The 16856-nt window shown below is 34.5% G+C and overlaps 1 protein-coding gene across 10 annotated transcripts in view; it reads left to right on the forward strand.

Annotated features, from left to right (window-relative positions):
- LOC132705980 (optomotor-blind protein-like) overlaps nucleotides 1-16856 on the forward strand; it is a 243944-nt gene that overhangs the window by 193183 nt on the left and 33905 nt on the right. For 7 of the 10 annotated variants that reach the window (XM_060676983.1, XM_060676980.1, XM_060676986.1 and 4 more), the window contains exon 5: nucleotides 2467-2493. The exons of the other annotated variants lie outside the window; for them this stretch is intronic. In XM_060676983.1, the coding sequence (XP_060532966.1) occupies nucleotides 2467-2493 (27 nt within the window). The remainder of the gene's footprint in view (nucleotides 1-2466; nucleotides 2494-16856) is intronic. 10 annotated transcript variants of the gene reach the window in all.

Raw genomic sequence — 16856 nt, forward strand, 5'->3', positions numbered from 1 at the left:
GATGAAAGGACCTAGCCGATGATCACTTCATCTGAAGTTAAATTCCAACATCAAATTGCAATTTGGGGAAGTGGTGTGACTTTTTGCTGTTCTCAAATCATTTCCTATATTGTCAGAAACAGAAACACGATTCAGGTATCGTTTACTCGATATAGGTGTCAGACTCCACCCGAAAGTGGGATATACTCAACTTCGAAGATAGCTTAACAAAAAGTATTTGTCTACTGGTTTCAGTGGACCATCTAGAGACTTTAATAAAAAGCAAAACTAGTTGAAGAATTTCAAAAGTTGCGACGACTACATTTAAAATAGCTGAAGTACAACTAACATTAACTTGTAGGCTGCGTTTAGAACATTCATTGGGCCTGCTAAACGCTAGTAGGGAGCAATCGAGAGTACTTGGAGCTCAATTTATTGAGTGCGAAGAAAGGTACTGCTTACTCTTGTAGGGGAATGAGACTCACCACCAGAAAGAGGGACCGCACCTCTCATAGAATAGAATAGAAAACGGCTGAAGTGGTATTATTTGTAAATACAAAGAATACCACTTCAGTCGTAAAAGCAGTATAAAAAACGGTTTTGACCATTAATTATTGTGGTAGCATGTGTAGTTCTTAGGATCGATGTTTCACGCAAAGCAGTAAAACGTCAATCTCAATTTTGACGGGTTTTTGATCCCACTTCCCCAATCGTTTCCACTGATAAAGGCGCAACGACAAAAGTAGCGACAGAGAAGATATATAGAACGTCCGTAATCGACGTAGATGTTTTTCTAAATTAAAAATCAAATCGAGCGTGATCCGTGGCGATTGTTTTGGTTTCACATAATTGTAACGGTCCAATCAATTATGGATTTTATCACACAAAACTTCACCGAAAAAGAAATCGCTTGAAAGACCCGTTTGTTAACTTGTTTGTTGTTTATTGTTATTAATTGCTATAATTAATAGGAATGCTCGGGTTGGGCAATTTTTATCACACTTTTTTTTTGTCTTGCGATACCGGGCGAAGTCTAAAGCCAAACTGATAACGGTTCTAGTAGCAATCAGCGAAATATATGTTTCTCTCGCGGACAAGGAACTTTCCTGTTTTGTTTTAACTAACACGTACGAGGGCTACCTTTTATATTTCGGGATTTGTAATAAAAAAAAACTATAGGCTACCAACAAATTTGAGTTTATTGTTTTTCACCGATGATCAATACACTTTTGCATTCGATAAAACCAATCATCAAAGCAATTTTCCTACATCGATTCGGGCACCTCCAAAACCTGCTTTTTAAACGCATTAATCGCTTCTTCTGGTGTTTTAAATCGTTGCGCACATAATTTATTCTTAATGTATATAAGTAAAGATAAATCAATAGGTGCTAAATCAGGTCTATATGGTGGATGGCTCATCAAATCAACGTTTTTAATGCTCAAAAATTTCTGTGTTTGCACTGATCGGTGAGAGCTAGTATTGTCGTCGTGGAGAGTGATTCGTCTTCTGCGGTTGGTTTTTCACAAACCAATGGTTGTGTATTATTCAGAATTGACTGTTTTTCTTTTCACCAAAAAAACAGTGGCAATGTGACCAGTTTTCCGAGGCGCTTCGCGGGCGTGCTTGGAAGGGCCCCAATCGTATTTCTTTAGCATTTTCTTCAACCAATCATCACAACCCCTTTTTTGAACTGATGTCCAATTGTGTTTAATTGTATGTATGTATGCTGGCCCTACTAATGTGCAAAGATACCTTTAATCACGGTAAGTCACATGACGAACCTGCAAAATCAGTTTCCGGACTGCATCAATGTTTTCTTGGACAATCATGGATTTTGGACGACCTTCACGAAATTCATCCTTAAGAAAACTACGAGCACGACTGCAGTCCGAAAACCAGCGATAAACAGTAGTCCTAGATGGTGCTTTAACTGCAAAAGTGTTGAGTTAGTCCACGTCTAAAGTTGTAAAAAATTATTACACGACAATGCTCCCGATTTAGTTTTTTAATTTATCACAAAAAACACAAACAACACTCTTCTGCCAAAACCAAACTGAGTAAACCTAACCTCAAAATGTAAAATTTTCCTATAAAAACGTTAGCCGGCAGATGGCAGGACAAGTTTAAGAAAATCCCGAAATATAAAGGGCGCGGCCCTCGTAGCTCCTCTATACCTGGCGTTCCTCTGTCTAATCGTTAAGCGGTGTTAACATTTAAAAAATTATTTAAACTCCTTTTTAGAGATTTCCGTTACATGCTAGATTGAAATTTAAAGTAGCGTAGCTTTTCTTGTACATAAAAATTAGGTATGAGTATGAGTGTTTATGTTGTGAGTGAAAAATTTTATTTTTAATAATATATAATAATAATAATATTCATACGATGTTTTTAGGAACGCCCAATATATTCGCATTGTTTTTATTGTATATTTATATAGCCGTTGGTTGCAACCTGGAACTAAAATGAAATTACCTTTGTTTTCAGTTAAAAGAAAAGTCCATTGATTTTCTGGTACGTAGCATTTTCATTATTTATTTAGTAGACTTTAGGCGTTGTTTTCCCACACGTTTCAATCGGGGTAGTTTGTAAGTTTTTTTTTTTGTTATGCGTTTTTGTTTGTATAGATAGTTCCAGTTTGTAACCGAATCGATCGATAAATTTATTCATATTCCGAAATATTTCATAATTTGTGCATGTAACTTTAGGTTTGGTTTGGTTACCGCTGTTTTAATTTATTTTCCGCAATAGTAACGATATTTTCGAACGAAGCAGAACGAAAGAAGGGATAAAAGACATTTTAAATTACAAGACGTCGCGAGACGATCTAATTCGGAATTTTCCGTTAAATATTTGACAATCGACTTGGGTGAATTAGACGCCGCCAATTAACCCCCGGGATCAGAGGTTGGAAAGACCATTAAGCGTTTGATCTCGTCGGATGTTCCGGGGTTTACACGGCAGCGTAACGAATTTAAAAATGGTGACGGAAACCGCCTCTTTTTTCCGTTCTTATTTAATTCATTCCTTAAAGACGTTTAACTATGTTGATTTTTTAATTAAGTACGAGGACTAAGAAAGGTGCATTTAAACGGCTTTCGGAATTTTAAAATTGTTAACTTATTTATTTAGAATCAATTAAATTATTTATTTTAAGGCCACAATCTCGCTCTTCATGCGTCCCTTCTCATCGAAGATTAGCGATAATTATAGAAAATTCTGACCATATTTCCGCTGTCTTTTCAAGTATTTGAATTTTCTCCATTCTCGGATATTTTTGGTCGTAACATCTACCTTTGATCATCTGTTGCAGTAGGTATAGGTAGATGAGAACATGCCCAAAGTATTCCTTTCCATGTTGTAGTATTATGTAGTAGCTTTCTTCCTTGGTTCATACGGAGAAATACGGATTCAATCGATATGTCCACGATATTCTCAGCATTCTACGAAATATCCACATTTCAAAAGCTTGTCGTCACTTCTAGGTTCCAGGACTCAATTCGATGTAAGACCACAGAATAAATGTAGCACTTAACCATATTTAGCTGTTAAACATCTGTTACAACAGAATTACCTCTAAATCCTGGTCCAAAACTTCAGCAATTCAACACCCATGATACTTAAACTTAATACTTCTTGTGTCACTTCGTTATTGGCTCTAATGTTCATTGGCCGATGACCCTTCTTGGAAGAACCATAATTTTAGTCTTACCGACGAATGTTCTCAGTCGGTATTTGTGCAAACTGATGCAACTCTATACATTGGAATTATCGGCGCACCCTCATTTATTTTAACACCTTGCTTGTAGTTATTTAAAGCTTTTGAGAAGATCTTTTCAGAAAATATGATGAGGAAAAGCGGAAACAGAATGCAATCTTGGTCTGTCCCCCTGTTCTCCATTACGTTCTTACAGCAGCTAATTGCCTGTAATACAGGTTTGTTTTAATTGTAGGCAGAGACGAACACAGACTTCAGTCAATCTTCGGGCAAATTACCAGTTCTTTCCAGTTAAAAGACATAAGTTTGAGAAAACTTTCTAAACTGTACATGTGATAGCGAAATAAAACCCACTACAGACAACCTTGTAATGATCTGGTTAAAACTCCAAAACTCAGGAGCAGATAATAAGCTTCGATGTGCCATTTGGTGTGCGTGTATTATTTTCATTTGGCGCATATCCCATTAGTAATAAAAGACAACGGTATAGGTTCGAATTTATGATTTTTATGGAAATATTTTTGATTTCGCTTCCTCTTCAATCCGTCAATCGATTTTTCACCGTCCATTTCTCTCGCCCGGCAACCGCGATTTTTATAACATTCAAATCCAGTTTCATTCCAATTGCAAATATGGCGGCGTTTTTGAATACTGGACATGCACACACACTCACGCGCGCGCACACACGTTCGATTATAATTTCAAAACGTAAATTTCGAATAACTCGTACCGGGCGCCTCGGTGGACAAGTGAAAAGCGATCAGCAGGAAACAGAAACACGTTCCTGATTTGTATCGGGCCGTCGCAGCTAAATTTTTTTGATCGCCGCCGAACTGTCAATTAAAAAAAAATAGATGTCGCGTCGATCCGACTATGCGTCGTGGAATAGGCCAGGCCATAGAGAAAATGAATTAGTTCTGTGACAATAATGAGAATTGAACAATGCACATGTATTTTTAAATTGTAGTATCAACTGTACTGCACTGCCTCCGTGTTCAGTCATTTGTCTGGCATATGTTCGCCTGCCTCATAACTTTTAAAATTTTATAACATTTTAAAATGCCTTGAAATCACTTTAACTGAAACCAAAATTTGGGTCAATTTCAAACGATCTCAGATTTATATTCAATGTTTGTCACACCCTGTGGGAATTCCCATCTACACGATTAAGCGCAGTCTTATCTCGCCATTTTCTTTTTTATCCTTGACAATGACTTAGTCCATATTTCTCTGTAAATATTTTCTACATCATCCAAGGAGGCCGATGGGGTTTGACGATCTGTAAGCTACCAGCCAATACCATAAATGTTAAGTTAAGGTCAATATTTACCTCGTTTGTAATATCTTGAAGTAAGTGGTCTGGCATTATAGAACTCCTCTTGTAAAGCGGCAAAATTATTAATTCAGTCGAGAGAGACATGAAAGGCAAAAAGAAGGTGCTAAGAAACGAGATGAGGACATACATATTTTCCAATGGGGATTTGGAAAACTGTGATTCAACCGTAGCAGAGGATTTTTATCCCTTTACAGAGACAAATTAGACAAATTTGAAATTTCTATATGCAAAAAGACACGATTGACAGTTTCTGACCCAATATTAGGCAAGAAAATCATATAGTTTATACATGAAAATGGAGTCTCTGTTCGATACTTTCGAAACTTGTTACGTATAAACTACTATTATAAATTCTCAAAATTCCTACGAGTGGGATTTATAAAAAACACAAATAAATTAGAACAACAAATGTTCAGATTTTCACAATTATTTATTACTTTATGTTTAGACAACGCAAAATATGACAATATTCGGACATCTATATATATGATCAGGTAGTTCCTAATAGATCCATAATTACCGTTAAGTTTAATTGCTCATCAAGTAATAGATTCGAATATCTCATTTTGTTAATCTTCTTAGCTTCCAACAAATTTAGTTTTTTGCTTTTTGATTGATTACGTAAAATATCAAAATTATCATCAAACTTGTGTATTTCTGAATTTAAATGAATGGCATAGTTGCAATCCGAACTTTTATTTTTATACGGCCTTTTATGTTCGTTTCTTTAGATAGACATTTTTGAGTTTTCTGGTCGGGTTCTCCTATGTATTTCATTGTTTTATAAATTTTTGGGTTCGGTAGTTAGTTCCGAATTATTTGTAATTGTTTTTTAATTATAATCTTATCTAGAGTTCGTAACCATTGTTAAATGTTATTGTATATTAAGTACTCTGTGTAACAAAGAATAAAAGGCAGCCATTTTGTCTGTGTGAGGGTTCATTTGAACTATTATGAATTGCTGTGTCCGTGTGTGAGTGTTTATGGTAAATGGAAAAATATAATTTGTTGTTTAATTTAGTCCGGAAAATTTAAACAGTCATTAAGTCTCTAGGGCAAATTTCATACGCCTATGTATGAAGTGAATATGATTCAAAAAGGACTGCATTTTTTTTCCGTTCCAGTGAAACAAGCAAAAACACCATCTACAACCAAAGAAATATTTTACTCAGAGGATGTTTATGTATGATATTTTCCAGATTGTCCACGAAAATTTCTGCAAGTAGTGAACTAAGCGAGTTTCCCATAATTGATCCTTTTTTAGCAATATAAAACTGACCATTAAATTCAAAATAATTTTAACCTAAACACACTATTAAGCTATCTAACCAGTCTTGTTTTATGATAGGGTTGACTTGTCGAATGCTAGGAAATAGATTTTGGACATCAAAGGAAACTAGAATTACCTTAGGATGAATTTTAATATCTCTAACCTGGTTGATTAGTTCGAACGAATTTTTGATACCATATCTAGGTTTAAAGGCAATATGATATTCTAAAATTTTTATTAATGGTGTTGAAAGTTTAACTGATAGTGCTGTGACAAAAGAAACTACAGGACTAATTGGCATATCCTGTTTTTGTAATTAAATTAAAGAATATAACTTTGGAGGTTGAGGATTCAGCATTATTGGTTGGTATTAGTGATGAATCTGTAATTTCCACTTTGTTTTTGGTATAACTCAGTGGGATCATATCCTATACTTCGATATATATAGCTCATTTAAGAAACTGTTTGGTTTTGGTAATATATTCTAGAGAATCGATAGCTATGACTGTCTTTCATTTATCTGCTCTTGTAAATACTATATTATTTTGAGAATCCTTATTTTTAATTGATTTCACCATAGATATGTGAACGATCCTGGAATTTACTATTAGTTTTAAGTTGAGATTTTATTATTGTGTTAATGGATTTTCTTCAAGTCAAAGCCACCTCAGCCCAATTTTATTTAAAAAAAAAAAACTATCTCTATTGGTTGGCCATTTTTAGTATTTGCTTCAAAACGTTATATATATCCAATTACCGGTTTTGTAATCCAGTAGAAGAAAGACGTTTTATAACAACCGTTACACGATAGATTATCACCTTTTTATTCAGTTTAGTGGCTTCTCTGGCCACGTACGCTTCGCGTGCAAAGCGAAACACTTGCACATCCAGGGCGTTTTAAAATCGTCCTAGAGCGAGAGAATCACCAAACTGGAAGTTTTTTTCGTTCGATCAGATAAAATAAATCTCGTTTGTAAACCGAATTCTTCTACGTAGATATAAATCTTTTGACGTCTGGGCTAATTCACTTTGTTTAATAGGCTTTGCTTGTTTTCCACTCGATTTGATACCGGTATAAGATAATTATCCTATTTTGGATGAATTAATTATTGTTCTAAGTTGCGTCGTTGCTTCGGAAATCTTGTTGAAACGAAGGTCAATGCAAAAGTTTTCCACGAATGACGAAATGAAACCGTTTCCTACTTAACCAGTAATTTCATCTGCGTCACACACAGAAGTCTACTCGCCATCCACTAAATTCTAAAGATATGATAGGGTGTTTGGAAGCCAGATACGAAAAGTTGTGTTTTTTGAGGCTTATTCAAAGTTGAAAACAAAAATTGCAAAATAGTCAGTGGTTCTCTCTTTCACATTAAGGTTTAATTTAGTCATGGCAAAATCGGTCGGAGGAATCTATTTTATGAGAGTCAATCGCAAAGAGTCAAATTATCAAGTTGGATTTCTACGAAAGTTCTTTAATATTGACGAGAAAAAATTGTTCTTTAGGAAATATCCTGCATCGTCCAAAACCTACAATACAGGCAGATATTATTTTTTTGAATCGTGTAAGACCAAATTTTTGAAAGGTAATTTTTCAATTTTGACAGAAATAAAGGTAATTTAATAATAATTGAAATTTGTATTTTTCAACGAACTTATACAGCTCAAAATATGTAGGTATTTCAGATTTTAATCCGTGCAAAACTTATTGTAAATATCCACTTATTTTTCATATAATTAATTACTAACTACTAAAAAGCCAAATGTTTTGGAAATTCCGCAGTTCTGTGGAGTAGACAATTATTTTCGGGATATGAATAAGATTAATAACATACATATGAAGCTTTCTTCTGTAAACTGCTAGGGATGCTTGCAAAAGTTCTGGAAATGTAGCTATAATTTATATTATTTTTTTAAGTTTTGTTTTAGTTTTGTAATGTAATTTTTCAACATAATCACGTTTTAACTGAATACGATAAAAGTATAATATGCAACAAATATGGTAAACGGCATTTGAGTCACCAGTTAGTTTGGCACGAGCGGAGCGAGTGTTTAATAAACGAGTGACTTAAAAAGTTTACCGAACGTATTGCATACTAAACTTTTTCTACGATCGTTAGTTTCTGGCTACATTTTTGCAAAACAATACGAATACTTTCACTGACATAATTGTCGGAATTGACAAATGTCAAAATTCAAGCCCGTGCGGTAAAATCTCCCAAGAACACATCCGAAACTCGCATAGTCAAGTGACGTTTCCTACACGCTAGACCGGTGTATAATTAAGTATTTTACAGAAGGGGGTAGAAATCTCATTTGTCTTAGGTCGTGCGCACAAAAGTTTAGGTTGGTTAAGTTTTTAAATCGAACACCCCGTAAGGGTTTTTCAAATCTGGAAACAGATGATAGATACCGCTTGCAAGTTGCGCAATGGTTCTGATAACAACTTCGATTAATATTCTGCCCACCTTTCACCAGATAATCCATAAAAATTATCCTTTAGTAACCCCAGAATACAGTAAAATTAACTTTCCTGCACCAAGTGCCTTAAGTGGGGACCCCTCTTCAGGTTTACTCCATTCGACGTTTCGTCGGTCAAAAAATTCATCACCATAGTTGAAGTTGACGACAAATATTTGGATCTTGGATTGCCCGGTTTAGTCAGTGGTGCATTTCTTTCATTTCGATTCGGTTTCCAGGCCAGAAATTCGAACAATCTCGCGGGTAAACGGACGCCGGGCGTCGCGCCGCCGCCACAAAAAACGGAAACTCGATTAACCGGCGGCGGCCGGCGATTGTTTAACCACGACGTCGGCGCGTTTTAAGCCTCGTATTAAACGAATCCGCGCAATAAATTAAGCGCAGGAAAATTGCCTACTTTGGCTCGCGAAACGAATAAATAAATAATGGACGTTTGGAGCGCGCGGGCAGCTGCCGGTGCCGCCGCGCGCACCGCACGTATATATACATACACATCTATACGCCAATATAGAGATATTTTTCTATAAATCGTGAGCATTGAAGAAATAAAAAATAAAAAGAAACGCGAAATCGAAACGTAACGTAGCGATTAATGGCTAATAAATCTCGCGGGAACACGTATTTATTTAACTTTCCGTTAAAGATTTTGTTTAAAAAAAAATGCGCGGCGTATACGCGGGTATAGAGGTATGAGCGCCAAGCGAATTATCGGGAACCGGTATAACGCGATACGCCCCAGCGGCGGAACGTACGGGACATTTTTACCGCCATTTCCCCGCCGCCCGTTGAAATTCTACCTTTCAACGATGTTTCCAATTCTTTTTAATTATACCCATAATCGCCTAAAAATATAATCAATCAAATATTTATTTTCACTATAGATAATTCGGAATTTGTGATTAGGATTAATGATAAACATTAGGCATAAAGACTCTTGAAGAGGGAGCTGTCAGCAATTGCAATAATGACGATGTTTATTGTCAAAAATGGCAATAAGTACAGCGGAAATGTTAATGTTAATGATATCATGATACCTAATCATACACTTTTTATAACTGAGAAGGGACTTTATGATAAGTGCATTAAGATATATAAACTTCTATCAAATTCTGTGAAATGTATCAATGAGAAACTTTAAGAAAGTCATCAAGGAAGTTCTAGTGAGACCATATTCCCTTAAAGAATACTTTGATCAATAAATCGTTGTTGTCTTCGATATTTCATTTGTACTTTTAGAAGTTTTATAATAATAATCATATAACCATACTTGTTAACAACAATAGGACACATAAAACAAACTTATGTGTGTTGTGTCAAAAATTTACAAATATTTTCACAGAATCCCCTATTTGGATTTTATATAGCTAAACATACGTAGGAAAAAAAAAATAAAGGATTACAAGACGCCGCAATGACAGTAATATCAATTGATAATCAAATAAAATGCAATGCCAAACCTTTAAATCATACCAACTGCAAGATATCCTTATAATGAAGAACTATGTTGCTTTTTGTTCATCGCCTAAGAAAATCAAGTTAAAAACTTTTACACCATTTAAAAATATATTTTTTGACTAACAGTTTTATTATATGTATCATAAACATAAAGTTTCGAATCATTTCCTTGAGTAGAATAAACGTGAATTTTTTTTTTCAGTTCGGTCTATTTATAAACTAAGTTTTATATTCTTTTTATTCTTTATAAACCTTTTAAGTTTAGTTGCTTTTCATTACTTGACATTGTACCTACACTATTACAATTTTTTAATTTAAATATAAATCTGAGTGTATGATTTTGAGATATTTCTTTCAACAAACAAATTTTACAAAAATTCTACTTGTATAAACTATTAGTAAGGCATTTTTACTTGGAATATTAAACAAAGTGTAAAACTTGTAGGATCACTTTTTATTCTATTTGCACGGTGTTCCATTTCGAGGTCCATTTTTTTATTACAAATTTTTAAAAACGTTGCATTGCGTACCCCTTGTTTGTTTAGTTTAATAAAGTTATTTTGAAACAACCCCAAAATTTAGCATTTTCAATAATTTGTATTTTTAAATAGCAATGGCCAATCTGGTTCCCACGTTCTCTCAATCTATCTTTAAGTTTGGTATAAAAAACACGATACGAATTTATAGCGGAACTTCGCCGTTCAAATGTTCTAAATTCTTCAACGATTCTCAATTTAGTCAGTTTTGGTTAGTTTTGGAACTGATTTAGAATAAAATACGCACTGTATATTATTATTGTATATTATTAATTGGATATTTTATAGAATTGAAGAGGCCGACAAAAATTTCGTCACCGTTTGACAAGTCCTCAATGACAATGATAATAAATCAACTTTTATTTCAATAAAAAGAATAAACACAGTATAGCATGCATACTGAAATCTATCGGGAACACCATAAATAAAATTTTATATAAATATATAAAATAAGTTCCCTATGTATATGCTTTAATGTTTTCAACCATATTAACGATAGACGAATAATGTAGAACTTTTAATTATTTGAAATGCTAAATTTGTCATTGTCGTAATGAAAAATAATATTTGTGTCCCATTAAAAAGAAATAAGGTCCAATAACTTTAACTAGATATATCTAACATACTCTTCGACTTCATCTTCTTTGATTGAGCTATTTGTCAACGAAACCTTTATCTCCTTCAGAATTATCTTCTCCAAAAACACAGTTAATATATATATGCCGTTTCTTGTAAGTCGAAATAAAAACAATGCCATAAATTCATTTATCTTTTATAGCATTCGGAGCCAATACATATTTAAATTTAAAATTCCAAAAGTAAGACTAATTTTATATAAAATCCGTCTTTTAAAAGGCTACAATACGTCAATACATGTTGCAATTGCTCATCTTCAGCACTGAGCAGAAATCGTAAACTAATATGAAGGAGGTAAAAACGTCTAACAGGTTAAATATTAAACATTTGAAGGATGTTCACAACTCAACAGGGTTACGGTCCAACCCGACGCGCCGCCCATGGTCGCATGAAACTATCCATAATGATTTGTTAGGCGCATTTTCAGAATACCTGTGTGGTCTCGTATAATATGCCGGCTCACCGTTGCCAACATTTAAATATCATTCACGATACAAGTACCGATATACGTTCGATTTTCTTTTGTTTTTTGGTTGATGCTTTTTTCCGTTTTCGTATCGGCGGCGAAACAAACGGCAAGAGAAAACATGATGCCAGAAGAACGACACGTTTTTCCGTAGACGCACATCCTGACGTTTCGAATGCAATGTCGACATCATCAGCAGAAATTTTTATAAATCAAAAATTTCACATGGGTGCCACTGGTGTTGTGAAAGTGAATTTAGATCATTTATATAATCAGACTGTGAAAACTGTTAAAAATCAATATAAACATCACCGCATAACAATATAACCTACCAAATGTGAAATGGGACTGTGATAATCTAAATGCCAAAAAGGTTTCCAGTGATGTTGAAATTACATCTTGTGATAGGTTCAAATTTTTAGGAATTCAATATTAACTTCTAAATGTAGAACTTTATAGCTTTTACAGCCTCAAAACGAGGTTACGCATAATTTTCAAAAAATTAGGCGTTTTACGTATGAGGATGTAGAACTCTTTGTGCCTATAAGCAGAAGATCTAACTTTCTCGTATCGTTCTTTTCATCCCTGGAAAAGGTGATTGATAAAAAATAGTTCACATAATAAATATGTATATAGCGAATAAAAAGTATAATCATCAACGTTATACTAGGTTTGGAGAACTTAAGGTATGAGTGTGATGTGTTATCTAATGAATGTTATAAAGATTATGTAGATAATATTGAAGTGATATTGAGAGAGAATGGAGCTCAATTTTGGAAGTTTGTGATAGGAAAGTATGTTTTTTTGTAATCAGCAGACGGAACGTGAACAGCAAATGTTAATATGTTTGCAAATCATTTTAGTTGAGTGTATTCGGGGTTTAGTGGTACGGTTTTGGTGGACGAGGTTGATTATTTTGATGATGACAGAAGTGTCGATTAAAACTTGTTCAATATATATTTTAAGTGTACAGTTTAAGTAGGATTGGAACTGTGAAGGATCTGGACAGTATGCTTTGGTGCACAGATCACTATGACATAATGATAAGTAGAGCTAAATAAATGTTCGAATTCGGAATGGGAATGTTGAAAGATTTTTGTGATTTGAAGTTTACTGCTTGACTTTATGTTTTGTGTATTGTATCAGTGTTGGAATATGATTCTATAATTTGCTGTCCATGACTTGACCATGACCATGCACATCATTGTGGGTGGGACCGTTGATAGGAAAGATCTCCAAGGCATTGGTGTATGCAAACTCTGGCTGTAACTGGTGTCACCTTCCCGGGACGTTCCAAAGGGCATGAAATAGAGAACTATGGGTTACCAGGATAGCACAAGTCATTTCGCAGAATGTTAGGCACGAGGAGGAGAGTATTATCAGTGTCGAAAATATGCAACAGTACATTTTGGAATGTAATAACTGGACACCCACCGCCACTGTCCTTGCACACGTTTTTTTATCCGCCCGAAGAGAACGCAAATAATGCACAATGGTATTCTACATCGCAGACGGCGTGTAAATGCGCCCACCGAACGAATACGACTGATCGCAATGTTCGCATATACTTTCAGGCGTTCCACCATGTTATACTTGTTGATCGTGATATTTGATCAACTTGTTTGACACGTGTAAAGAGTGTGGCCACCTTTTTGAGAGATTTTCGGTCAATTTTTTTTTTAAAAATTATATTTGTACACAAAAATAGAAAAGATTTGTAAATTTTTCAAGTTTTTTTTGGTGGTTAAAGGAGGCAAAATTTAAAAAATTACAAAAACTTAGTTATAAATAAGATTCGAAAAGAAAAAGGAGGCTACCAACGAAGATTATGAAGAAAGGATTAGAGCCCCAAATAATAATAGGACGTAAAAATAATTTGGTTAATAGAATAAAATGTCAACTAATCTCTATATTAAATTATTTTTAAAAAATTGTTATTGTAATATTGTTTTTGAAAAAAATCTTTATCTGTACTTCTGGTATCGCTTATCGATCAGTCCTATGCGACAATAAATAAGAAACGCGAATATAATGCTGGGTAAGATAGTATTCCAGTTTTTAGGTATTCTTGGTGATAATACTTCAAAAATTTTATTATTCTTGGTGCCTACAAGCATTTGTAGCAACAATATAAACAATGTAAATTTGTGAACATGTCGGCAAATTCGGCTACCAATACTTAAAGTCAAATTAATGAATTTTGGGAGTTGTGTCCTTGCCCAAGCTTTTGCGCGATATTTGCAGTAAGACACTCAGCAGGAAAGAAAAAAAGAAACAGAATAAGCTTGTAGCGATTTCATTAGAAATATTTACGCAGCGTAATGAAGCGTGTACGGTCGCAACTATTTTAATGAGTTTATATGTGAGTATTAATGAGCACAAGAAGCCATTAGGAAGGTCACGCCGACAAAGGAGACTTCTATACGTCTCCGATAGTGCAAAATGGAACGCCTTTGATGTCGCTTCCGAAAAAAATTAATAAAACGATCGAAAACAAGTCATATAAATGACACCATTTCAATTGTTTATCGCTATCGAAGCAACGGTTTCAGATTTTGTTGTTTATGTAACGAACTAACTATTCTGGAATTTTTAATTTCAACACCCGTTTTGGAAGTGCCGAAAAATAGCTATTAACAGTGAAAAAAAAGATACTCTTCCTTTAAGTGACCGTAATGCAATATAATATGAACAAACGTATAATAGAAGCTCACTTAATCACTTAATCATAATATCAGTAGCGGGAACAACATAATCACCGACCTGTAAAAATGTTGTAAAAAGTGTTATCGTTTAGCCACAAATCTACCCCCACCCCCCGGCCATCCATTTCTAATTTACAGAAGGATGATACTGGATATCGCGATATGCATATGCATTTCTGTTACGGAAAAGCAAATAGAAATGCAAGCCGTCATTATTAACCTGCAGGCCACGGGCACTAAATTTTTCAAAAATGTATTCTACAAATTAAAAAAGTGAAAAAGTGGCATAAGTCAATGCATATTTCAAAAATGTACAATGGCATCACGACTGAATGCAGCCTCGTCAGTGAATAAAATGACATTTAATAATTGCGGATAATTTTGAATTTTTCCTAAAATTTGATTACATGAAATTTTTTATGGACTTAGAAAACAAATGGTTTTTCTTATTATCGCGGTGGAAATAATGTACAAGTTATTTATATATTGTAAGGCTGGCACCGTTGTCTATGCCTTAAAACGGCTAGCCACAACCCTTTAGTACTGGTTGACACGCAGCAGCGAATGTGTCACCCGTGCCAAAGTCTAAATAAAACTGCGAGTTTGAAATGTAACAAGTGGTATTTGTGCTCGACAGAAAAAAGTTTACAGTCCACTAACGTTGTAATAAAATTACTCTCAATTGCTCATCACACTCATACAGTGTACGAAATGGCCGAAAATCTCTTTCATGCAAAACTTCCTAAACTGTAGAGCAAGCAATTCTTTCCCGGGCAGTATTCGTTGACGGGTCAGCCTCCACACCTCCACATTTTGAAGTATTCTTTCTTCCCTTGCAGCGGTCATTTATACCTTGGTCTCCCTTTAATTATTTCGTCAGGTTTGAATGATCCTTTTTCACCAAGTCTTCTGTGTATTTGTGATTTGTGATTCTGTCTAAGGCAATAAAATACAGGAAAATAAAAAAAAACATTTCTAGGTAAAGTGCCCTCTAGTGACAGATTTTCGAAACACATTTCTAATTTTTGTTACATGACTCACTACCATTATTTCACTTCCTAGTATACAGGACCGAGTTTATAGGTTGAGTTTAAGTATAATAAATTTAATATCTGTTCATTTTTAAGTAACGTGACCAATTGCCCCTTCAATTAAACTATGCCGGCCGCGACTTATTTTTACGAGCCGGTCTTGAATCTTCCCGCCCGATAAAAATAAATAATTTGCCTTTATTGGGAAAAATAACCTTACTCCACAAAAATAAAACTGATTTTTATGCGTTCCAAATTGGCAATCGACTTTTATGCGCACTTTTAACGCGCGCTTTTATGCGCTCCCCACTTTTTTTTATTACATCCGTATAGGTACGGCCTAATTCGTCGTAAAAATTTCAGTAGTGGCATGAAATTAAGCGCGTTTGTAGTGTTTTTTTTTTTATTTCAGTATTTATCGCGGAATTTAGGAATTATGATTTCATTTGACCGTCGAAATTGATTAAAAACTCGATCGATTACCCTTACAGAAAATTTGTACCAACAAAATCAGAGAAGAATCGAAGGCTGCTCAACTGTCTTCTTTCAACATTAAATAATTAACACTATTTACAAATATTCTGGATTTGTCCAGCGGCGGTTGTTGATACAGCAAACTAGTTGACGTTTCGCCAATCATTATGTTGCCTTCTTCAGAGCTTAAATGAAACTGTTTGATTTCTTTCTTTCTGCTCGCCCGCCTAGTTTGGGTTTATCAGACTTCGCTGGCGACTGTTCAGTTTAATCTCTTCGCACTGTTATCAAACCCTTGAAGACAGAATTATTCCAGCATTTGTATTACTAAATAGCTGGTTTAACACGAAAAACCCCTTTTTGAATGTCCACAAAACAAATAATACCATTCTGTGAATGTCCACTCGGCCGGGGAGACCGTCGAAACAAAAAAGCACATTAAATTCTTAGGACAAAAAACCCGACGTAACTCTTGCCAATTACTTTCTTCAAAGCTGCCCACTTATTGTTAACAATAAATAAGAACTAAAAGTTCCGATTTTCACGAAATTATATATATTCACATGACAATTGTTTCGCCCACACCAAATATAATTCCGTGAAAATCTGAACTTTTAGTTCTTATTTATTGTGTTAAATGGATTTTCATCAAGTAAAAGCCACCTCAGTTCAATTTTCCACTTATTATTTCCTGATAAAAAAATTAAAAACTGTTTTGAATGGAAAATGCAGGATAATAATAGTCCCCAAAAATTTTGCAAATCGGTTT

Source organism: Cylas formicarius, unplaced genomic scaffold (genome assembly GCF_029955315.1).
Source record: "Cylas formicarius isolate icCylForm1 unplaced genomic scaffold, icCylForm1.1 PGA_scaffold_8__14_contigs__length_24414737, whole genome shotgun sequence".
Classification (NCBI taxonomy): domain Eukaryota; kingdom Metazoa; phylum Arthropoda; class Insecta; order Coleoptera; family Brentidae; genus Cylas; species Cylas formicarius.